We start from the raw sequence: 25332 nt of genomic DNA, 5'->3' as shown, positions 1-25332 counted from the left end.
ATAGTCTACCCAAACATTCCGTCTGCATTGAGACCAGTTCCACATGGTGAGGGACTTCCTATTCCAGAACCTCCAGCAGAATATTCTCTTGATTCATCTGACGAAGACAAAGGTGAGTCGACCTGTTCTTCTCCTGGTCCATCAGCATGCAGTGATCCAGATTTTCACTGTGGTGCATCATCAACCCCACACAGAATAACACAGGAAGAACTAAATGACCTGATTCGTGATTTGGACTTATCAAAGAACAAGGCAGAATTGCTAGGATCAAGACTCCAACAATGGAATCTTCTAGAAGAAGATGTCACAATTACTGCATATCGAAAGCGCCACCAGCAATTGGAGCCTTTCTTCAGAAAGGAAAGTAATCTGATATTCTGTTCCGATATTGAGGGCCTCATGAATGCTTTAAAAATCACTCATGACCCACAAGAATGGAGACTATTTGTGGACTCTTCGAAACTGAGTCTCAAGGCTGTGCTTTTGCACAATGGAAACATTCTTCCATCTATTCCAGTAGCGTATGCTGTCCACATGAAAGAGACATACGATAACTTAAGGCAGCTACTGAATTCCATTGAGTATAACAAGTACAGCTGGCACCTCTGTGGTGATTTGAAGGTAGTTGCCCTTTTAATGGGACTGCAGCAAGGATATACAAAATACATGTGTTTCTTATGCGAGTGGGATAGCCGAGCAAGGGAAATGCACTACATGAGGAAGGAATGGACTCACAGGCAGAATGTAGCCATTGGAGAGAAGAATATCCAACACCCAGCTCTGGTTGAGGCTCAGAAAATCTTGCTACCACCCCTTCACATCAAACTAGGTTTGATGAAGAACTTCGTGAAAGCCATTGACCGGACTTTGCCAGCATTCCGATACCTGCATGAAAAATTCCCTCGACTCAGCGAAGCAAAGATTAAAGAGGGAGTTTTTGTGGGTCCTCAGCTTCGAGAGCTTTTCAAAGATGACCGGTTCAACAACTTGCTGGAAGGTGACGCGAAACAAGCATGGAATGCTTTTCGCCTAGTTTCTACAAACTTCCTCGGAAATGTTAGGGCAGAAAACTATAAGGAACTAGTAGAAGACATGTTGATGAAGTATAAGAAACTTGGCTGCAATATGTCTCTAAAGATTCACTTCCTTCATTCCCATTTGGATTTCTTTCCTAGCAACTGTGGTATTGTTAGTGATGAACACGGCGAACGTTTTCATCAAGATATCGCAACAATGGAACAAAGATACCAGGGAAAATGGTCCACTACAATGCTGGCTGACTACTGCTGGACACTCCTCAGAGATGCTCCCGAACAGCTGTACAAGAGACAGGCGAAGAAATCTAAGATGTAGTCAATGACTTGATTTTTTATAGGTAGGCTATTACAGTTGACCTTTTACTATTGGAATGCATTTCGTTATGTAAACATTAATTTCTTGCAGATTACAAAAAAACTAGAGCCAATTTTGCAATTTGACTGTCATATTCGTGTTCAGCACATAAAAATTGATAAGAATTGACTAATTTTATTTCAGTAACATGACTTTTGTAAAAATTTGTCCAGTGTAATGGTTTATATGCTGTATGATGGGTAATTAATAGTGGTAAATAAGGCTGGTAATGGTTGATATGGCAATAAAGTAGAGGCTGGATCATAATTTGTGCCAAAAAATACTTACATTACAGATTTAGACTACTGCAAATTCAAATTTAAAGAGTACTGTTCTTCTACTGTGTTACTTAATTCCAAAGTTGATTGTATACTAGTGTCTGATTTACCTGCACCCATCTTCAACTAAAGTATTGTTTATTATTTTTCAGTACACCATCAACTATAAGAATCAACTTAAAACTCTGTAGTTTAATTTTTCAAGCAAAGACTTTTTCAGATTAAATATATGCACAGTTTTGTACTTAAGAATGAGTGGAATATTGGAATTATATTCATTTATAACTGTTAGTACTCCTGAAAAAAATAATAAACATGAAATATTAAAGACAATACAGTTGAATCCGTTTTTGCAAAGGTAGAGTCATAAAAGCCTCTATTAAATTTAATGTATTTGGCAAAACATTAACCATTAACAAATAAAATGCATCTTTCTTTTCCCTTATCCCTGCTGCCATTTCAAACATAAATGTCTAACAGACTACAGACCTGCCAACCCTGACGAGTCCATCTCAGTAAGGCAGCTGATTTTTTTTTCTGTAAGATTGACCAGTTTTCAGTAAGGTGTAACAAAATATCCATAACTGCCATTGTAAAGCTGGAAAACGTAATTAAAAGTTTGATGCAGCGACAATAAACATTATAAAAATGTAAAGTACACATAGACTTTATTTACCATTAGTACAGTTGCACAAACTTTAGCTCCAAATTCTATGCAGTTCAATGGCTTGTTGCTATATCTCAACTTGACGTAATTCTTGGAAACTCTTTTTCCATTTCTCATGACAACGGCAATCATATCTCCTGCCACGAGACATACTCAAATTGGCACACGATGTATAATAAATGTAACTGTGCCTTTCCAGCTTTTATTCATAAGAATCTCATAACTCCTTTTTATTCTTCTGTGTTGATTATTAACACATTTCTAAACGCTTACTTTCCCTTTCGTCTTTAAGATGCATCTCTTTCTGGAAGCCATTTTTTAAAAAATTATATAATTAAGTTTGATCTTGTAGACGCTTTGCATGAACAAATAAGTGCAGTTTAAAACGTCTGGGGTGCTTTTGCAAAGTTAGTCTGGTTCCCTGACTAATTTCACTAATTCTAATATGAAACCTGGATCCAAATCAAACATGGACGAACCAATGATCTGGATTTTTCGGCAGCGATCATTTTTCCATAGTGTTTGCTAGTATCCCGTAAGTCTTTATTTTAATGGTAATTTTCGTAAGACTTATGGCAAAATCATAAGAGCTGGCAAGTTTGAGACTAGTTTATTTATAATGACATATTGATTTTTACACTGAGAAAATAAATACTATGTACCAGTCAATAATGTTAGTGCTGAGGTACTCTAGTAGGTACTTTACTGGTGAGACAAAAATGTGTGTCAAATTGACATGAAAATTAAAGAAAATATCTGTGTTTTGCTACTGGTTCCTTCTTGTTTTTAATTAAATCTGACTTCAGAAGCTGATGAAACATTATTCTGGGACAAGACATTAGATACAGACACTACACATTAGAAAATGGTACAGTAGTATTATGCAAGTTTAATTCACCTATGTGCATCAAATGATTTCATGCAGAAAAATGGGGATAGTAATGGTACAGTGGTAGTATGTAAGTTTAAACTGATGGTGGACAGTTCTTATATTTGATCTGACCTTTGCTCCTTTACTTGCTGATTCAGAGGTCTGTACATCCTTTCCTGCCTTTTCCAATGGCATCTCTTTCTCTTTGGATTTCTTTTCACGCCCTGAAGTTCTAAAACACAGAATATCCATGTGTATTTAGTATATATTAATATGGAGAAATTGTACCTACTAATTAATTTTATAATATCGATTTTATTTATTGTATCAGACCATGAAATTTACACTCAGACCAAAATCAGTCCATCCAAAAAGTGAATACATTCTGTATTAAAGTAAATTACTTATTTCTTCAATCTTCCAAAAACATGAACCTTTTTCTTTACATTGCTAAGTGCTACAGCCATCAAGAGATGATGACATAAATATCTCTCTCGCTGTATATATATCAGGGATTTTGAGTTTTGCTGGACATGACCAATTAAAGTAATGAAATGTCCATTTTGTTTTTGCAGTCTTTTGTTGAGTAGTAACTGATTATTTTCTGAAGTTCATGTAATGACAACACTATCACAAAACAACAAAGAATTAATAAAGACATCCCCACCCACAAGTTGCTTTGCAGCAATATCTACACCCTTCAATATCTCCTGAGTAAGCTGTGATATGAGAAATAAAAGGTGCAAGGTGCACTTGGCAGCACTGTTCACAAAATCAATTAACTAAATCACCTGTGTAATGATATGATGCAATTACTTCAATGAACAAACATTTTATATGTAACCTTATCTCTCATCATTGTGGTAGATAGTCACAGATGTACAATTTGCATAATGATGAAAGGAAATTGTGGACTGAACAGAGCTTATGAAAAAGCCAACCTTGCAAGAAAGGTCAAACTTTCTCCAAAAATGGCTAGAGTTTTTCTGTCTCTACCATGACAGTAAACTATATTTCATGATCTGCATTTCATGCTAAAACATGGATTAAAGAAAGATTCTGAATCTCTGACATCAGTTAAATTTAGAAAATGAGCCCTGGTAACACATGCCACAAGCATGGACCATATGCATACTGTCAAGGCTAACTATGGAAAACTGCAGCTAGAACAATTATGGAATTTAATTTCAACCATGCCACAGAAAAGGTAGTTGAAGCTATGAGCATCCTTTCCAGGAATATGAAATATATTGGCAAGGGCATGTCTTTGAATGAACTGAGCCAGCTGAATGGAAATGTTATGTCAAACCTGTATCAGATCGCAGTTCTGTGACTGAATTCCTGTCTGTGATATTGAATATGTTAGTTAGAGCAATGCATGGTACAGTCCTGTATCAGAATTAAAGTACAGTTTTTGGACTATGCTTGATGAGTTTACTGATTTATCAATGCAGAACCATTTGATTCTCTGCATATCTGAAGGATGATGAATTGAGATTTGTTATGGGAACTCAATCTATCTGCAGCCAATGCCTCCATAATATCTGCATGACTAATTGCTTATTGAGATTCAAACAGGATTTCCCTGCAAGAAGCGTATGGTGTGGCATATGATGGAGATTCTGTTATCATAAGGAAGAATGATGGTGAAACAAATTTTCTGAAGACGCAATCATCCTATTTGCTTGAGATGCATTGCATGGATCATCATTTACGCTTGCTGGTGTGGACGTGGCAAAGACTATCCTGAATATCAGCTGCCATGAAAGTATTCCAAAATCCTTGCACATTTTGGCAGGATCTAATGAATGACATAAAAGTTTTCCATTAAGGCGTTCACCACCTGTGCTTGCTTTCGATAAGAATCGGATTCATGTTCAGAAGTTGTTGTCTTATTATAAAATGAAGAGAATACATATTATGTATAAAAAAATCCAATTTTTTCTTTTCAATCCCTTAAAATATGTATGATTGATGTTGATAAAAGATAAGCTGGTTTAAAAGTCAGTCTACTGAACAAAATTTGTAGATTTATTGGTTTGATATCCTTGTTCTGTCACATGTATGATTTACTGTCTTTTAACCTGCCAATTATCCAGACAAAGAAGAGCCTTTTAAATCAGAATTTCTTTCAGTTTATTTGGAATATCAGGAAAGGAAAATTTATGGACTATGGTCTTTTAAATAAGTGTTGGACTAAGTTACTCTACATAAAATTTTCTATCATAGTTGAAACTAGTGAAGTTGACATTTCACTATTTAAGACTAAAATCTAAAGTCAATAGAAACACAAGTTGAATAAACCAAGACACATTTTATAAGATCACTTAGATAAAGGTATCTTTTTCAAATACTTGAAACAATGATTGCTTATGACAGAAAATAAGCTTAAATGTTAAAAAGTGAGCTGAGCATGAAAAAATACTTGAAACAAAGATTGCATATGAGAGAAATCAGCTTACTTTTAAAAAAGTGAACCGAAGATGTTAAATTATCCAAATAATATTAATATGCCATTATTTCTTTTTCATTACTGTTAACATTCTTTCCTCAACCTTTTTCTCTGCTGTTTTTTTAAAATATTATTTCATTTGCAGACACAATTCTGATAAATGAATGTACAATTCCTGAATATTTTTTTGAAAATATATCACCTATTCATACATATTTCTGGATATAAAGAGAAAATGTAACAACAATAATGGTATAATGCTGAGTGCACAAATTTTTAAAAACAACTGTGTTTGTATCAATATTTGTTAAACAATGCTTGTATACCAAATAAATTAATGGCTTTTAGAGTAGCTTTAAATATTAAATAAGATGAAAAGTCTTTAAAAAACAAGAGCCTCATTCTAATTTTTTGCATCAAGAGCTTTTATACCTAATAAGCTTTTCATTTTTTTCTTCAAACAAGACACAAAACATCTGCTACGGTGTTTGTGACTTATAAATATTTATGCTTACATACCGGTAAAAATTTCATGAAAACATCCTATCTGGGATGCGTTAAATTATTTTATATTAAAAACTACAGCTCTCCCAGTATCAGTAAAAGGCAATCATTATGACATGGTTCCTGTTATAAATCAAGTATTATCATGGATTCAATTTCATCACATACTAATAAATTTATATGTATCATTTGCTTTGTTCTAATGCTAGTGAAAACAAAGGCTCCAGTGAGTGACTACTACACTATGATATATATTTGTGAATGCAGGACCACGGCATGATGAACTTCTTTACCTTCATAAACAATGCCAAACAAACTGTTTTCCTGCATTATCTTTAAAAGCTGAGGGCATTCTTTAAATTTTTTAAATGTAAATTCATATATAATTTGATAATGAGAATTTTTTAAAATAAGAATCGACTTGTATATGGATTATGACATTAAAATCAGTTTATTTTATGTCATGTAATTTTATGTAAAAAAATTCTCCAAAAGCATGAAAAATAATGTGTACAAATAATATTTTATTTTTGGGAAGAAATTGTGTAAGAAAAAATGTAGGAACCAACACTGAGAAGGATTTAAAAATATTTACATCATCATCAGTATTAAAAATTAACATATATCAGATGTAATTGCACTAAATCAGCATGCACTAGCAATATAAATTGTTTAAATTTGATTTAACATGTGTGCATTAGAACATACACATACAAGTTAAAAGATGAATAACTATGACAAAGACAGGTATTCCATCATAGTGTTCTTCCTGCAATTAGTAATCAAATAAAATATGCCACAATATGAGAGAGAGTGAGGTTCAAGGATGACTGTATCTGAATTGTTTAGTTACCTGACGATTGTGATCTTACTCATGTGCAATAGCTATTTCATCCTCCATTATCATTTAATACTTTTGAGGAAACAATTCCATCTAGTTTTAGTAAAAATATCCATTGTCCAAAGAACCACATGGCTTTCCAGTGTTATTTACATGCTCATTAAATATGCTACAGCTGTGATCAGGTCATCCAAGCTCACACCTGTCTTAGAGCAAGATTCAGCAGACCAGATCAAATTAGTGAGGCTACCAATATGAAAATGATGCTACTTAGAGGGTTTTGTGAATATTTTACCATGTATCGAAAGGAAATGCCAGGTGTTTATTCATTAAGTTTCTCAAGCAGTGACACCATTTGTACTTGCTGAAAGAACTGTCTGCAATTTAGAGTAACAACTAGCATGAACAAAGATCAAAAACTAAATGCCACGTAGCTACAGGAAGTGTCTGTGCACTTACTGATAAAGGATAATCTTATTTGTTGAGAAATGAGATGTCGTACTTGCATAAAAATTACACAGCATGCTAAATGTGCATTCTTGTGATTTAACATAAATAGAGTCTATATGGATATAAATATTTAAACTTTGAAACTGAAGGAGCATGGTATGTATTTTAATTGATTCCATCTACTATTTATTATTATTTTCTCTCTCTCGAATGAAGTAAAAAGGCAAAGCCAATGTATTTTGATCCGGCCTCGTCTTATTCTCATTATCAAATTATATATGGATGAAGGATGGAAAATTTAAAAAGTCTGCAAATTGAATTTAAATTCCACATAGACTTATAGGACCACAAATATGGCAGACACACACATCTGAATTTTATCAGTCAACAAAATGTGATGAAATTTTCTAAATGTTTTGTGTAATCAGATATAAACAGACAATACATAAGTACATAAATGCCTTCAAAAAGTGATAAAACCAAATGTCATAATAATTCAGATCCCAACAATCTGAAAGTTTAGTTCTCCAAATGAAAATTTAGAAGATAAGAGTACCTTCTAGATGCACAAGTTTTGTTCTCAGCCATCTGAAGTTATTTTTGCCACTACTACATATGGCAGAGAACAAATGTGCAGTGGCAACTTTAATGGACAATGGTCTGCCCGGTAAAACTATTAAATTCTGAGTGTTTTGCAACAAACAAGTTAAATTATTTAGACTGATCTTTGGATTCAGTAAGTCTAATTCCTTTGGTTCCACTGCATCAAGTCTTTTCAAACAACTGCTGAACTCTTGTTAGACTATCTAAAACATGTCAGCAATGCCTGTCATTGTACAAATTTTTCCCCACCATGACTAGTAATGTCAGAAAATAACAAAATGTGGCAGAGAATGACTTGTTGGTCTAAGTTTCTTTCAAACATTTTTAGATCCTTCACCAAATCTCGCAAGAATCTGAATGAAAGAACTGGAAGAAAATGCCAGAATAAAGAAAGTATCTCTCAACCATAATGCTGAGGATGACTGGATAGATGTAACATAATCTGCAACACAAATTTTATTATACTTTTCCCCTTGGATTTTAAACTTACTTTTCTGTGGTTACCATGACAACCTTCTCCTTGGTAATCTTCTGAGGTTTCTTACCCTTGCTTTTTCCATTTTTATCTGTTACTGGTGATCTGAAGGAGAATATAAATGAATTTTAGAAAAATAACATCTTGTTGTTGTGAGTTTAACACCATTTGCAGCACATGGTGGCCAATATAACTGATGGAGGAAGAACCCAGAAAAACACTGGTAAGAACCACTGACTTATGGGAAGCTACATGCAAGCTTTCTCACATAACAACAAAGGCCAAGCCTGAGACTCAAACCCATGCAGACAGATGTGAGATTGCTGTGATCGGTGAAGGTGAGCGCTTTAGATCATTCATCCACCCAAGGACCCTTCACATGTGTGTAAACTGAAACTCATTTACAACAAACAAGGATACAGAAATGTTTGCATGTTGGGAAGTACAAACTGAAGTTCACATAATTCTAAAATCTAATATTTTTGTCCTTTCTACTGTTGTCAATTTTGTGTTTTTTGCTTACAAAATTTTGTTTCATGGAACAAATGCTGTCTGCCCTAAGAATTTTACAAGTTTATAAAGCATGAGTAATTTTCTTGGCTTAGTTCATTGAGATGCAGAAAAAAAAATAGAGGAAATACAAGAGGTCCAAATTATCCTGATTTCACAAACCTGGCTCATATAATTAAACAGTTGACCATTTTGCTAAGTAGGTTTACAAGACACTATAAGAATTCTTTATTTCTGACTGCATGGTCCATATATCGAAAACCTAAATGCATTTTCAACATAAATGATCATAGGTGTCATGTTGTTGTTGTTGTTGTTGTTGTAGGGTTTAACGCCATTTTTCAGCACACGATAGGCTATACATGGCGGCCAGTATTAATGGTGGAGGAAGAACCTGGGAAAACCCCAGAAAGAACCACCGACCCACGAGAAGCTACTGGCAAGCTTTCTCACATACCCACACTGGCTGAATCCTAGACTCGAACCCACGCAGACAGAGGTGAGATGGCAGTGATCCGTAACGGAGAGCGCTTTAGACCACTCGGCCACTCGGGGCCCCCATAAGTGTCATGTACAAATACACAGACACATGAAACTAGGGGCTGCATTTGTCATTGATAAGAACAAAATTATGTAAGACATTTAAAGAGTAATTTCATCCATCTATATATAATCCAACAAATAAAATGAATATCATAGTTCCAGAGATTTCAAGATGCAATTCTTGCTATTACATATTCTTGTCATTCACTGAAAACATACTTTCTTGTTAATTCTTCAAAACTAAATACATTATAGTTTACAAATGTATTCAAGGAACTGTTCCATCTTGGAAGGCCTAATTAACAAATAATGACTACTGTTATAACCAGTAACTAATTCTACACACTGACTGAATTTTGTCAACAGTGGTGTGCAGTATGTATAGCCTTTTGTTCATAATTTAAATCATCCAAATCTATCATAGTTAAATTACAATCATCCAAATCTATCACAGTTAAATTAAAATCATCCAAATCTATCACAGTTAAATTTAAATCATCTAAATCTATCACAGTTAAATTTACAGCTGAAGCTTTAATTTGTGGTCATGTCATTTTACATGAAATGAAACTGTAATTCAGATTTTTGTTTCTTTACTCTTGGCAATTAAATCTTAAATTGTTCAGGTGAAAAGAATATTGGGATATTTTTCTTTTAATCAAAAGCAAAAAATAACAATACAATTTTCAAATAATTTGTGAGTACAGGCATTAGATATTTTAATTACCACATAATAATGTACAGTACATAGGATAACATGTTAATGACATTTGTTTCAGGGACTTTAATGTGTCACTACTAGCAGATATTAAGCTCTATTTCACTAAACATTCAAACTTGATTCTGAAAATTTAAGAATTTCAACTGTGAAATTTTTTTAGAAACAATTTTCTGCAAATAAATTTGCAAACTTCAACATGATTTTTACAAGTGTATTCTTACTGCAACAATATTATTATTTGACAAAAACAAACATCTATAATTTTGTAATTGGGTTCAGATCCTTTGCACACAGTTTGTGCATGCTTGCAACTTTACATTGTCTCTATCAACATTTTTATTTTGTGCTTTTCCTTCTACTATACATTACAAATTATACATTTTGATCCCTAAGTTGTATTACAGTGCCAAGTTTATAAACTGATCTATTGAAATGTATGCACCTTTTATTTTAAAAAGATCTATGAAGGAAAGAACTGTGCAAACCAAAACCTGTGATTCTCAACAGTCAATATTTATGAGTTACAATTTCCTTGCCTTCTTTTCAAATGACAATACATATACATGTTAAAAGAAACAAGTACTTGATTAAATAGCATACCAATTAAAAACTATTTCTAACTGCACTAAATTTCAAAAATATGGGAAGATTTTGTTCATAATTAAATTCAAAGAACATGTTGATATAATGCTGGTTACCAAAAATAAGATTTAAAAATCTGATCAGAAATAGTCAACAAAATGCTGAATGCTTAGTTCAACCAATCAGATGTAAAACTGCCTAATTATTACACATTTATCTTCATCACTACAAAACATGTCTAAAACTGACATGATATGAACATGTTTTTCCAATTTTAATTAAAAAAATCAGATCAGAATTCAAACTCCAGTGCTAACAAGTTCAGCCCATCAGACGCAAGATCTCTCCAATATTATACATGGATGTCACTCATCATCAAACTTGTATATATTCCAAGTCTGGTCAAAACCAGATCACAGATATGGCAGAGTAGTAACAAGATAGCCAATCATATGTAGGATCTTCCTTTAGTATGCGCAGATCTCACACATGGAATCGGGTCACAATTAGTACTTCCAGTTCAGTACCCACAAATGTAGTTCTAGTCTATTTTTAGAACATTTTTTCCTCTCTCATTTTGGTGGTGATAGAAGAGTTATATTTATGCATGTTTGGTAGGGATTTAAAGGTAATTGTTTATTCTTGAGAATATGAACTCAGGGTGTGGTGTTCCGTGTGTATTTCGGCAACAGTGCACAGTGAGTAATAAGGCCTTGGTGATGATCTGGAAGTGAAATCTGTGTTATGTTTACATGCTGCTCTGTTGAAAGTCTAGCCTCTCAAAAAAATGCAGGTCAACCTTTGACAAGAACTTCACTGTGAAGTCATCTTGGAAGGTATTTTAGATTAACATATGATTTGTATTGATTGTCACACAGTGGAAAGGTCAGTACTGAGAAACAAATGTTGAGAACATATAGTAAAATTAATTGTGTTCTATGTCCACATATTCAAACTTGTCTGACATATTACTATAAACCAGTATTCCAAGTTTGGTCAAAATTTGATCAAAAACATAGCATCGACTAAAATATAATTAAAGGAATAAACATACAGTAGAATTCTACTAAAGACACATTCCTTTATTAAACTGAGCTAAAAAATTAGTAGGGCTGTAACAGTCAGAAATAAAAAATGCCAAAGTTTAAGTCACCAATAATAGTACATGAAATAATCTTGCTGTATTTATATGTTGGTGTATATGGTGATCAAAATATATAACAAAAGTGGAATTCCTGGGTGCCAAAAAAATTTTGACCAACAGGAACTTTACCTTTATTGTTCATGCTAGCTAAAATCCATGCTTGTTTCCAAAATATGGGAAACATGTACACTGACAAGACAGAATATTTTCATTAACTCACAAGTTGCACAAATATTTGGGACAGACTTGCTGAAATACTCCGGATCATTCTTGATTTCTGTTATTGCCAACACTTTTAGCCAAAGCCCTTTTAAAAATTCCTATGATTGGGACCTTCACAACAAAGTCAAAAGGGCACATGTATGTTTGTCACAGAATATCTTAGCTTCATATGGATTCCTCCCAAGTATGAAGACAATCCATCAAGGAGTTCAAGAAATATGAGCAAATAAAAAAGCTTTACCAAAACCAGAAACTATGACCTTGACTACAGGGTCAGAGGGGAGAGCAAGTGTGTCACAGAATGGTCTTAGCATCATAATGATTCATAAAAAGTATAATAATAATCTATCAATTACGAAAAGAAAAAAAAATCAAAACAAAACATTAAAGCACAATGCCACCATTTTCATAAATTGCACCATTCATCCAATTTAACTGAAGTTTTGAAGGAAGGAATCAATTTGTTAAAAAACTATTTGACATTAACTGTTCTTTGAAATAATCAAGATGTTACGTGTAAACAATATTAAAATATACAGTTTAGAATTAAGTGGTGCCAACTCTTAATTCAGTTGCCGAAGTCACTCGTAGTTTGGTTCTTTTTTGGGAGTGCTCCATGAGTAGAGACACAATGCATTCCACAAATTCCACTAGTGACTAATCTAATAAAATTTGCACATAGCAAATAAAATGATTGGAGACGGAAAGGAACAGAAGTAGGCCCACCTGTTTTAAGCCTATCCGAGAAGCTTGAAATTAAACAAGTTTGTACATATAAACAACATGCTTGATCTTTTCCTTCATTTCATATACAATTTATTTATATTTAGAATAAAGTAATCTAGATTAATATCATATAAGGATCACCTGCCATAACCATATCCGACATAGCATGGTGTTGACTTTTTCTGTTTATAATGATGACATTATCAAATCTTGTGTTCCAGTTTTCGAATGAAATCAGCCGGGCCACAGTTGTCGCTGATCAACATTGAATTAATTCATATGCATGTGTTTCTCAGTTCATGGGGAAATTACACAGTTCACAATGTGATGAATCATCAATATTATCAAGTTTTAAAGGCACCTAATGATGTTTATGATCAACATTTTTCAAGATTCAATATCATTCAGGTAAGTTGGTACATGTATATACAAAGTTGTGCATATAATGGTGGCATTGGGGCTTAAATGCAAAGCAGCAAAATTTCTATGACTAAGACTGTGACCCCAGGTAAAAGAGATGAATGAGCATGTGATAGAATTGTCTTTGCTTTGCTTCATGCCTAGTATGATGAGAATCAATGAAGCGATTTTGCAAATATATCCAAATGAAAACCTTTAACCTGAACTTTAAGAAAATGCTGCTGTAACCATCAAAGCAAAAAAAGTGAATGCTATGTCCCACTTCCCACTCTGTGGGCCCAACAATGAATAAGTGCATGGAACAATTATGGGCATCCTATGTCAAATGTCATACATGTTGAGTTAGCAACCAGTCATTTCAGCTTGTCAATCAGACATGCCTGTCAAAAACTGTTAATCTGGAAGCTCTGGTCTACTTGGGACTGTGACTAACCAATTATGATTTGCTTGTGAAGGGAATTGAAAACTCTGTGCATACACAAAAAGCAATGCTTTGTTGGGTTCATATAGAACTTTAACACTGAAGAGAATAACATTCATATTATTACTTAAGCAGTTATTTAAACCTATCATTTTGACAGGCAATGTTCAGATTACTATTTGTGTAAATACTGAATGTAACAATTTGAAGAAAAAAAAGACTTTATATTATTATATGTGTAACATAACCTGTTACTCAATACAAGGAATATTCAGTAATTATATATATATATATATATATATATATATATATATATATATATATATATATATATATATATATATATATATATACATATACATATATATTTATATATATTCTCTACCATCTTTTCTGTATTCTTCAGACCGTGTAAGTTATTCTTAGTAGTACGGTGTCAGAGTATAATCATAGTACTGCATGCAAATGGAGATGCATTTTATAACAAAAATTTGTTTCCAATCAGGCCATTGTGCCTTACTAGTCTTATCTTGCTCAGTTACTCCTATGACAGTTGCTATGGTTACCTTATCAGTAAGATAACAATGAAGTCTGGTGACACTCCAACCATTGGTTTTGGAGACAGAGTTACAGAGTGACAGAAAGATAGAGAGAGGGTATCACTATCTCTGATGCTACAGCATGTAAAGAAATATTCTTACTCTTCCTTGTCTGGTGTCCTGGCCATTCCATACTGTCGTAAAACATGCATGACTTGTTCTGATAATGATTTTTTGGGTGCTCTCAGATTATTGAAGAAAGCACAGAGCAGGTTCTCTGGGGTGTGCTGTAGAATCTGTTCTTTGCCCAGGTAGATAAACCCTGATTCCTGACGATATGGTTCTGATGAACCGATAAAACAGCTATGAAAGATTTCTGTTAATGCAAGAGAGGCTGTGTCACTGATTTCTACCTTGTTGCAGAAAAATTTGTGCAACAAGTACTCTTCCAGGGCGTTATTAGCATCATGTTCAGCCACCAATGAAGCATTGACACCAGATATGGATGGCATGATCTCTGGTACATCAACAAGCTCTTCTTGACTGGATGACAGTCCTTCCACCAGTTGTTTGTTTTTCAAGATTGCCTTCTTGATGCTTTCCAGTTTAGTCTTGGATCTGACAGAGATAACAGCATATCCTTTGATTTGTTTCTTCACCTCAATTTTAGCTGTTGAGGGCAGATTAACGTTTGCAGGACTGGTGGTTGAAGATGTATCAGGAACTTCTGCCTTTTCCTAGAAATAAAATGATACTTCCCTTTGTTAAATGTTAGAAAAATATCTTCTTTTTTCATGCTGGTTTAAGAGTGGCTGTTGTTGTTGCTGCTGTGATGCAAGACCTTTATTTCTGAAAGATTCTTGATTTGTATGTATTAGGGTTTAATATTATATCAGTACAATAATGGCTATACTGTGAAAATAAAGGTAAAATTCTAAAAATAGAAACATAAAGAACTGCACATAAAAATTTAGGCAGATAAACCAATCCAAATAAAAAATAATGAAGTACCGATATTAAGCTCAATATGTGATCCCTCAAATTTTCTGGACACCATAATTTGAAAATCTGTAATCATTTTCAACAGTGCACAAAACTAAAAGACACCAAATAAGCTTTTTTTTTAAAGCTGATGAAAAATAAAACATTAAAGTTGGAATTTAAACAAAGGAAAATTTTACATGTACTCAAAACATGTTTGAATAGATGACCATCAGACCATGAAACCACTTCACTTATTCATATTATTTCACTGATTAAATGAAGGTTTTGACAACAGGTAGCAATAAGAGCAGCTGACATGATCCACAGCTTGTGATTAATCAGTGCAATATACATGTTGTAAACAATTCACTTTTCTCAGAATTAGTGTGACTTAAAGTTTAAAACATGTATGTGGGTCATTTTCTTTTTCTTTTTCTTTCCAGTAGGAACCCAGGTGAATGAATGGTCAAAGGTGCTCGCCTTTACAGATCACTCTTACATCTCGCTTCTGTCCAAATGGGTTCCAATCTCAGCTCAAACAAAAGGATTATGCAAGAAAGTTTGCCAGTAACCTCCTGTGGGATGGTGGTTCTTCCCAGATTCTTCCTCCACCTAATATACTGACCGCCATGTATAGCTTAAGATGCTGCATGGCATGTAATGTCATTCTTGCTACTATTGAAAATTCCTGTTTCCATCCATCATTGAATTTCACACTTTGGTTGCTTAGATATTAACATGTTAGCATGCTTAGACATCTAGACAAACTTAACATGGAAGCCAAATGAACAGGTTTAATGCTGATTGATCTCTTTAGTAATCCAGGCACAATAAATTAATTCTTTATCCTTATGACATTACTTCTGATCACACACTGTCTAATCAATCTCAAAAAACTTCAAACAATGAACCGACCCCACCAAGAGAATCAAAGGTATGTCAATTGTTTTATGTTGCTTCAAATTAGTAACTAAAACATCTAGCTCTGTTTAAGCCTATTCACAGTCATGTGATCTCAGGCAGTATTATCATGAAAATACTACACTGTAAACAGGGAGTGAAAAAAACAAAGAATTTTTTTTTCAATCATAATTTTCTGCATAAGGTTGATTTCAGTGAGTGATGGGGAGATACCACTCATCTCAGAAAGTAATCACTTCCATTAAGTAGGTTCACAGGTATTACAGTTCTTGACTATATGAGTTATCCTCTACAGATTAAGTATTATCATTCTTCTTATTATTATCATATCAAGACAAACATGTATTATAAGCAACTAACAATGAGCACCAATGATACAATGTTAGAGCACATGGTCAAAATACAAAATCCACCAATGTGAAAAACTTACAAACTTACTATCAAAATTTAAAGAAAAATGTAGTAAATACCTTTTAACATAACATTTCACCAACTTTGTTGATGTACGGGTTGAAATGACAATGATATCTTTGGATTTTGAGAGGCAGAGTAGAACAATGATGGCTGTACCAAGTAAAAGCTTTAACTGGTAAGCATCTGGTAGATAGGTAGCAGCCCAGTGCTGGTTAAGTTATAAAAGACAAAAGTTTAGTCTATCAAAGATTGCAAGATTCAAGAGGTAATGGAGTACATTTCCAATCATTAACCAGTCTGTGGGATTTATTCTAAGGAGAAATTTATGTTCTGCAGATGCAGAGTGTCATGCCTCCAAACCGTAAAATGAAATATACATGCTTTGTACCTAATAAATATGACAGGCAAAAAAGCTTCATACTGATGCTAACAGTCCAATTAAAATTATGTTCATGCAACATGGATGCCTCACCACAGTGCCTGAGATGACTTAAATGCAAAACTAACAAAAGTATAATGGATGTATGTACAGACAGACAGACATGGGTAAACTTGATATGTCCCTATGTCTATTATGGTGAAGTATATAAAGTGAAACATATTACTTGGCATCTGCTAAATGCAGGCACGTTAATTATTATCTTTTGCCCAATATAAAAATATCACAGTGGCAAGTTAAGTCAAACTAGCATCAAGGTTTTTCTATGGATTTGAGTATCGGTATGCATGTATGTAGTAGTGTTTTATGGCACCTCAGCACTATGTAGTGCCAACAAAAGCCTAAAAATTGTAAAATGAACTGCACAAAAATTTAGATAGATGAACCCTTCCAAATGAAATTAAGCATGAAGTACAAGATAAAGTATAAAACAATCTGTAGAGCTTATATGAAATAAAAGAGGAAGGTAACATGTAATATCCTAAAACAGTTAATATCTGTTGCAAAACTGCATTCCCTTACAAAGTCGAAATGTTCTCAGGTGGTACACAGTCGTGCAGTTTCTTCAAGCAGTTCATATCAAAGTACTCGTCTTACAGGGTGAAAACAGTGGACATAAATATGATCCTGTCCGTGGACACTGGCTTGGTTTGCATTTTGGTCAAGATTCACCCTTTAGAAGGTATTAAAGTAGAAGTCATATATATGAATACGATATGTGACTGCATAATACTACCTCATCTCTCTCATTTGTTTTATATGAGGAATACCATTATCAAATAGTGGGTTCAATGTTATTTAGTTTGTTTGTGGAGTTTTCATTCAATATATTTTCCAAAGTATGTTAAAAGGGCAATTCGAGTTTTTGATATAGACATTTAGGACTTAAACTTCAATTATGCTTATTAATGCACAGAATCACTTATAAGTTCAGTCCAACTACAAACTGCAAAGATAGATACAGATCTAACAACACATAATGCAATAGAAAATCTGGGCCTAATTAGGACTAATCAATGGAACAAACAACACAGACTCTGACCTGCCAGCGCATTATGTACCAGTGGATCAGGTGGATATTTTTTGCAGCTGGATTCGATTAATAAATAAGTATATATGGTACAAAAGTGTATGCCCCCAATGCAGACATGCAAATCAAAAGTAAAATGTTTTTCAAATAAAAATGGGAAAAATGGCTATAACTGCAGGAACATCTTCTCATCAGGTGAAATATATGTGCAAGGAAACGTGTCCAGAAAGTTCCAAAATGTGTAGGTGGTTTTTGTTTAATGGTGTTAACAATGTATTTGTCAAAAAGGTAGAAGTTTTAAAAGGTCAAAACAGCATAAAAAATGGATGCATTGCTGTAATGGTCTAAAAATCTAATCAGGTCATCTACTTATGAATACAAAGATGTATTTGTCTACACTGAGCAGTTTTTATGCAATCTTGCTAACAAGCTTCTCAAGATGGATGGATGGAATGATAGCCAGGCAGGACAAAACTGAGATGCCCCTCCCCTTCCTTTCAAGTAGTAAAGGCATCAAAATAAGTGCTTCATCATTTTCCACCTACCTTTTCTCCACCTTGCTTAGGTTCCTCCTTGCTTACTTCCAATGCCAAGTCTACAGGCAGCACAGCAGAAACAGTAGGAAGGAAAATCTCATCTCTGTCGGCCCCACCATTGGCAGCACAAGCCTTACTGATTGCTTGCTTCACAAAAGCTGGATCCTGATGGCAAGGAATTCCAGTGACTATCAGAAGGCGCTGATGAGCTGTACTTGTGCTCAGGACCTGGGCTGCATCAGAGACTGCATCAACTAGTGCCAGCTTCCCATTCTTCTCACTGAATGCTATGCATCGTAGGATCTGGGAGACTGTCAGCGCTCTATGAAACCACAAGACATCTTCTGGCTTGACACCTGGATCAGTGCTGGTCTGACCATCCTGGGCTGAAGCCCCTGAAACTAATGGTGGCAAAGACTGATCAACACTAGCTGCACTAACTGATGATGTACTGGGTGATGAGGATACTGAGCTACCACTTGATGAAGGTCCTCCAACTGTATCTCCTTCACTCTCACTGGTGCGATGTCCCTCTCGTCTATGAGGGGGACCATCTTTCTTCTCTCGTTTTGTCTTTAATTTCTTACGCTTTGAAACATGGGTCGGACTGGTTGGTGGTTTCATTGCAGATCCAGGTTCTGTTGTAGAAAGAGCAGACCCCGACACTGCTCTGTACCTGCTACTCATCTTTGAAATTTCTGCAAATGCCAAGTTCACCTCCATCAAAGCATGGAAATAGGAGGAGAAGCGTCCCTGATCCATCACTCCAATTCCTATCCCTGCACCACTTGAAGTGGTTAAGGTGGCCCATCCTTTAGTCTCTTCTTCATAGAGCATTTTCATTTCTGCTTGCAACTGGACAAAAAGTCCATTGGTGGGGTTAAGGTGAGGCTGAATGGTTGGAAGCTTTGTGCCATTGTTTCCTTCACTGTAGTGAAGAATCCTGATGGACTGGGCCAAAAGATGGAAGAGGTATTCCTTCACAAGTGCAGGTATATCAGTTCGCCACATATAGCCACACATAATCTCTATCATATGAGTGAACACTGGAGGAGGGATAACAATATTATCCAGATTCCATAAGCTTCTCTGTAACTCAGTTTCCAAAAAGAAACGGCTTTGTGATTTCATCATCTGATCAAAGGACTCCTCGCTTTCTTTATTCTGTCCACAACTCTTCATTCCGCAACCATGCTTCTCAGTGATAAGAGTCTCTATGTAGGCCAAGGCCAGTAGGAACTGAGGGGGTAGGGCATGGATGGTCAAAATAATGCCAGGGGGTGGGGACACACCGAGGCGTAGGTGAATACGATCACATGGAATCACAGCTGGGATGTACTGGTCACTTAGGTTACTTGTGGAGGAAGAATCTCGAGGGTAGCATAGCACTTCCTGTTTGGATACCTGACCTGTCTTCCTCACCTTCTGTCCTGTGTAGCAGAAAACACGTGCCCAGGGTGACTTGTAGGGGGAGGTCCTGTGAAAGAGAATAATAGCAAGGTTAAAGTCATGAATCACATGGTACTCTGTGTGTGTGCGTGTTTTGTTTTGATTTCAGAATTTTAAAGTAGCTTTAACAATTTTTGTCATATTGCTAGAATGTCTGCATTCTGACAGTTTATAGTGGTGTCTAGCACTGGGGTATCATGCTGCAGACATGTGGCATCATGTCTCACCCAGTTACATTATTCTGACACCAGGCCGACCAGTCCTAACACTGACCTCTTAATGCTGAGGCCCAAGTCTTTGGTATGACTCAGCCGGGGTTTATATTTTTATAAATTTATATAGACTGGAATGGAAAGTGTGATAGAAATACTAGTTTCTGACCTTGACCCTGAAGATATAATCCTCAATGCAAAATCATCATGAAAATAGGTTCCCCAATGTTATACATGACTACAATCTTGTACAAGCATAACAAATTTCATTGCTTGATCTCAAACAGCTGTAAATTATAGAGTGGAATGGAAAGTGTACAGGAAAATGTAAAATAATGAGCCATGTCAGTTTTAAGTCAAGTCTGGTTAATTTAATGTTCTAATGATAATATATAAATATATCAAGTTTCATCTCTTAGTCTTGAATGGGTTGAATGTTGGGTCTACCATCATTGACAACCTATCTCTTGATGCATAGTTCAACTCTGACATTTGAAAGGCTGCTTCAACAATGTCTAGCTTGAGCAAGAAGGCCTGCAGCAACAACAAGCTGACTGAACACAAAAAGTACAAGAGTACCAAGCCTGTGCTACCAGCAAGCTCCTGTATGGCAGCAAGTCATGGCCACTATATTGGCACCAAGAAAAGAGGCTAAACAGCTTTCATCCATGCTGCCCCGACACATCCTTATTATCTTCTGGATGGATAGTTTCCAACACAGAAGCTGTAGAGTGTGCACACATCCCCAGCATAGTCATACCGACAGGACAGCATCATCTATGATTGTTTGGACTTGTACACTGAATGGATGATGGATGCATATCTAAAAACATATTCTATTGCAAGCTTGTCTTGGGCAAAAGGCAGCCAGATTGCCCCCACCTGCACTTCACAGATGTGTTCAAGAGAAATTTCAAGGCTTAGGACATGGACAGCTGGGAAAAACTTGCACAGGACCAAAATAGCTAGACATGGACAGCTGGGTAACACTTGCACAGGACCAAAATAGCTAGACATGGACAGCTGGGAAACACTTGCACAGGTCCAAAATAGCTAGACATGGACAGCCGGGAAACACTTGCACAGGACCAAAATAGCTAGACATGGACAGCTGGAAAACACTTGCACAGGTCCAAAATAGCTAGACATGGGCAGCTGGAAAACACTTACACAGGACCAAAATAGCTAGACATGGACAGCTGGGAAACACTTGCACAGGTCCAAAATAGCTAGACATGGACAGCCGGGAAACACTTACACAGGACCAAATAGCTAGACATGGACAGCTGGGAAACACTTGCACAGGACCAAAATAGCTAGAGGCAAGAGCTCAAGCAAAGACAAGCGAGAGACAACAATTGCAATTAGAAGAAAAGAAAAGAGCCAACAGAAAGAACAAAATGAAACATGTGGCAACCCAAGACACTAGCTTCAACAGTGACAGATACAACAAACATTGTCACTCCAGAGTAGGTTTCTTCAGCCAACAAACACTGCTCAGCGACTAACTACTTCAGTCATCAGAGACTGAAGGATGCCAATGACATATCTAGTCTCATCTCTTAATCTTGAACGACTTGAAAGTTATATAATGGAAAGGGAAGCATGAAGGAAAACTAATACTGAGTCGTGACTTTGACCTTAATATATGTAATACAACTTCGAATGATCATGTATGAGTATACCAATCTCAAACAGCTATAGAACATTAAGGAAAGTACAAGGGAAGATATGAAAAATGAGGTACATGTGACGCATTCCAATGACAATGTAAAAGTATACTAAGTTTATTCCTTATTCTCAAATGACTTTAAAGAACAGAAACAAAAGTGCTACAGAATGGATGGACAAACAGAAATACGGACACTATGTCCCCTTTTTCTCATGAAAAGGCTGGGGACAACAAATATATAAATATCTGAAGTTATTAATCCAATATGGAAGCATAAAAAAATTTAACTCTAATGTTGACGATGGTCTATAAACCCAATTTATTTGTAATGAAATGACTGCAGTAGGACTTAACTTCATGACATTTAAAAATGCCAATGGGTATACTGGAACTTGGGTACCTGCCCACTGATATTAACAGTGGCAATAAAATGAGCCATGGGGTACCCGTTTACTGCATGAAAGTTCTCTGCTAGTGCTTGTAAAGGCATCACCCAATTTGTTTTCAAGCTGACAATCCTTTCGATTCAGCTGTAGATCCGTTTTCAGTGCCAAGCAGAGGTCTGCCAATTCCAGTAAATAGCTGACCTTAATCCCATACCATGTTTTACCAAGTAAAAACTCTTTGATTGATCCAAAATGTACAGAATTATTGAGATTTTCAAAGATGGTGAACTACATCACATCTGATGCATGAAAACATAGACTGGCCCAAGTGAATATGGTGACCATGTTGCTAAAGAAATTCCATTTTGATTCTAAATGCCAACAAGCTGATAGTGTTTGGGACCCCCGACAACAATTAGGTTAGAATTTATAAATCAATGAATGAAATTACTAAGTTTTGTGCATTTTTGTATCACTGATGACTTCTGTTTTTAAAATCTGTTTAGGGTACAAACAAACAGGCAAGTGTGTTAATACCTTAATAAAATTTCCCTTTGATTGTGTACCCAGATAACAAGCAACTGTGCTAATACCTTAATAAAATTTCCCTTTGATTGTGTACCCAGATAACAGGCAAGTGTGCTAATACCTTAATAAAATTTCCCTTTGATTGTGTACCCAGATAACAAGCAAGTGTGCTAATACCTTAATAAAATTTCCCTTTGATTGTGTACCCAGATAACAAGCAAGTGTGCTAATACCTTAATAAAATTTCCCTTTGATTGTGTACCCAGATAACAAGCAAGTGTGCTAATACCTTAATAAAATTTCCCTTTGATTGTGTACCCAGATAACAAGCAAGTGTGCTAATACCTTAATAAAATTTCCCTTTGATTGTGTACCCAGATAACAAGCAAGTGTGCTAATACCTTAATAAAATTTCCCTTTGATTGTGTACCCAGATAACAAGCAAGTGTGCTAATACCTTAATAAAATTTCCCTTTGATCGGGTACCCAGATAACAAGCAAGTGTGCTAATACCTTAATAAAATTTCCCTTTGATCGTGTACCCAGATAACAAGCAAGTGTGCTAATACCTTAATAAAATTTCCCTTTGATTGTGTACCCAGATAACAAGCAAGTGTGCTAATACCTTAATAAAATTTCCCTTTGATTGTGTACCCAGATAACAAGCAAGTGTGCTAATACCTTAATAAAATTTTCCTTTGATTGTGTACCCAGATAACAAGCAAGTGTGCTAATACCTTAATCAAATTTCTCTTTGATTGTGTACCCAGATAACAAGCAAGTGTGCTAATACCTTAATAAAATTTCCCTTTGATTGTGTACCCAGATAACAAGCAAGTGTGCTAATACCTTAATAAAATTTCCCTTTGATCGGGTACCCAGATAACAAGCAAGTGTGCTAATACCTTAATAAAATTTCCCTTTGATTGTGTACCCAGATAACAAGCAAGTGTGCTAATACCTTAATAAAATGTCCCTTTGATTGTGTACCCAGATAACAGGCAAGTGTGCTAATACCTAATAAAATTTCCCTTTGATTGTGTACCCAGATAACTGATCATTAGGATCTAACGGTCCCCAGTAGACATTTTTTAAAAAATATTTTTATTTTGACAACTTTATTGACATTACATATAGCTATGTTTGCCTGTCTAGTTAAATTAAGGAAAAACCTTACTCCTTTTTAGTTGCTTTGGGATCTGCCTTGCACGAGACCACAAGACATGCAGCTCCTGGGAAGTAGACATCTGTGCTGACCTTAACCTCAGTCACAGGGAATTCCTCAAATTGAAACATTTCTGGTGCAGTCTACAGAGAAAAAAATGAAAGAGAAGATCTGGTTGATACACAAGCATTTTTCTTTTAATGTATGAATACATTAGATGAAACAAAATCCATATGGAAGGCTTATCAAAGCTTTCAGAGGCATGAAAATAATGTTAAAATCAGATGCAGCTAGAGAGGGCTGGGGAAAATTTATAAAATTAATGGGTTAGCATTCATTCTAAAAGTTATTCAAGGTAAATATCACAGCAGACATGATTCTGATACCACTGGTTTAAGCGTCTTTCATCTTTTTCACAAACAAGAGGTGCAAAAATACAGCAGCAGGTCATGGTGTCCATCATTCAGACATTACACATTCTTCAAATGTATGGATGCAATGTTCCTCTGCATAAAGGACAGCACACCATTCTGCAAACTGGATTAAACTTCTTATAACAATGTAAACTATGAGAGATGATAAACTACAGCATTAATAAAGAAAGGAAATATGTTTACATATTAAGATTTTCTCAAAAGGTCTTTTATTCTGTCAAAAGATCATGATGCATAGAGAAAAAAAAACTTGTAATGTTAAAAAAGAAAAAGTGCTATCATCAAAAGTTTTTTTCCAAACACAGTATCAAGGCTCAAAGCTCAAATTAATAATATGAATACTGATGTCTAGTTAGGGTTGTTCCATCAAATGACAAAAAAGAGTATTATGCAGCACATTAAATGCCCACCTCATGTTTGATAGTCCCCAGTGTTGCACAGAAACCATTTTTTTTCTTTCAATTGGTGACCCTGACCTATTAATATCCCCAAAAATCAACAGCCTTCTTACTTACTCAAAATGCAAACCATCTACAAAGTTTGTCATGTTGAACTAAATTTACTACCTGAAACAGTTTTTCTTCTTTCAATTCAGTGACCTTAATCATTTACTTTTTTGATTCCAAAATCAATGGGATTCTTCTAGGTACCAAATGCAAGCAAGCAACAGTTTGGCAACTGCAGATGATGGAGAACTCATTATTGAGCAATATCCATTTTTCTTCTTTCAGTCACTGTGACCATAACCATTTGAGTCAGAAACTGATATGGTTCTTCCTTACCCCAAAGCATCCAATTTGT

At 35.2% G+C, this 25332-nt stretch overlaps 1 protein-coding gene across 1 annotated transcript in view; it reads right to left on the bottom strand.

The window, feature by feature from the left end:
• The window catches only part of LOC149775324 (putative E3 ubiquitin-protein ligase HECTD4), a 243898-nt gene that overhangs the window by 35432 nt on the left and 183134 nt on the right, over positions 1–25332 (bottom strand). Inside the window, exons 51-55 of the mRNA XM_089944036.1 lie at positions 24110–24240; positions 18695–20162; positions 14524–15098; positions 8549–8638; positions 3341–3440 (exon numbers count right to left, since the gene is read on the bottom strand). Coding sequence (XP_089800162.1) covers positions 3341–3440; positions 8549–8638; positions 14524–15098; positions 18695–20162; positions 24110–24240 — 2364 coding nt within the window. The remainder of the gene's footprint in view (positions 1–3340; positions 3441–8548; positions 8639–14523; positions 15099–18694; positions 20163–24109; positions 24241–25332) is intronic.

Source organism: Sinohyriopsis cumingii, chromosome 19 (assembly GCF_028554795.1).
Source record: "Sinohyriopsis cumingii isolate HCF-2022 chromosome 19, ASM2855479v2, whole genome shotgun sequence".
NCBI lineage: Eukaryota > Metazoa > Mollusca > Bivalvia > Unionida > Unionidae > Sinohyriopsis > Sinohyriopsis cumingii.
Note: the sequence above shows the minus strand (reverse complement) of the source record. Positions and strands in the feature narration are given on the sequence as shown.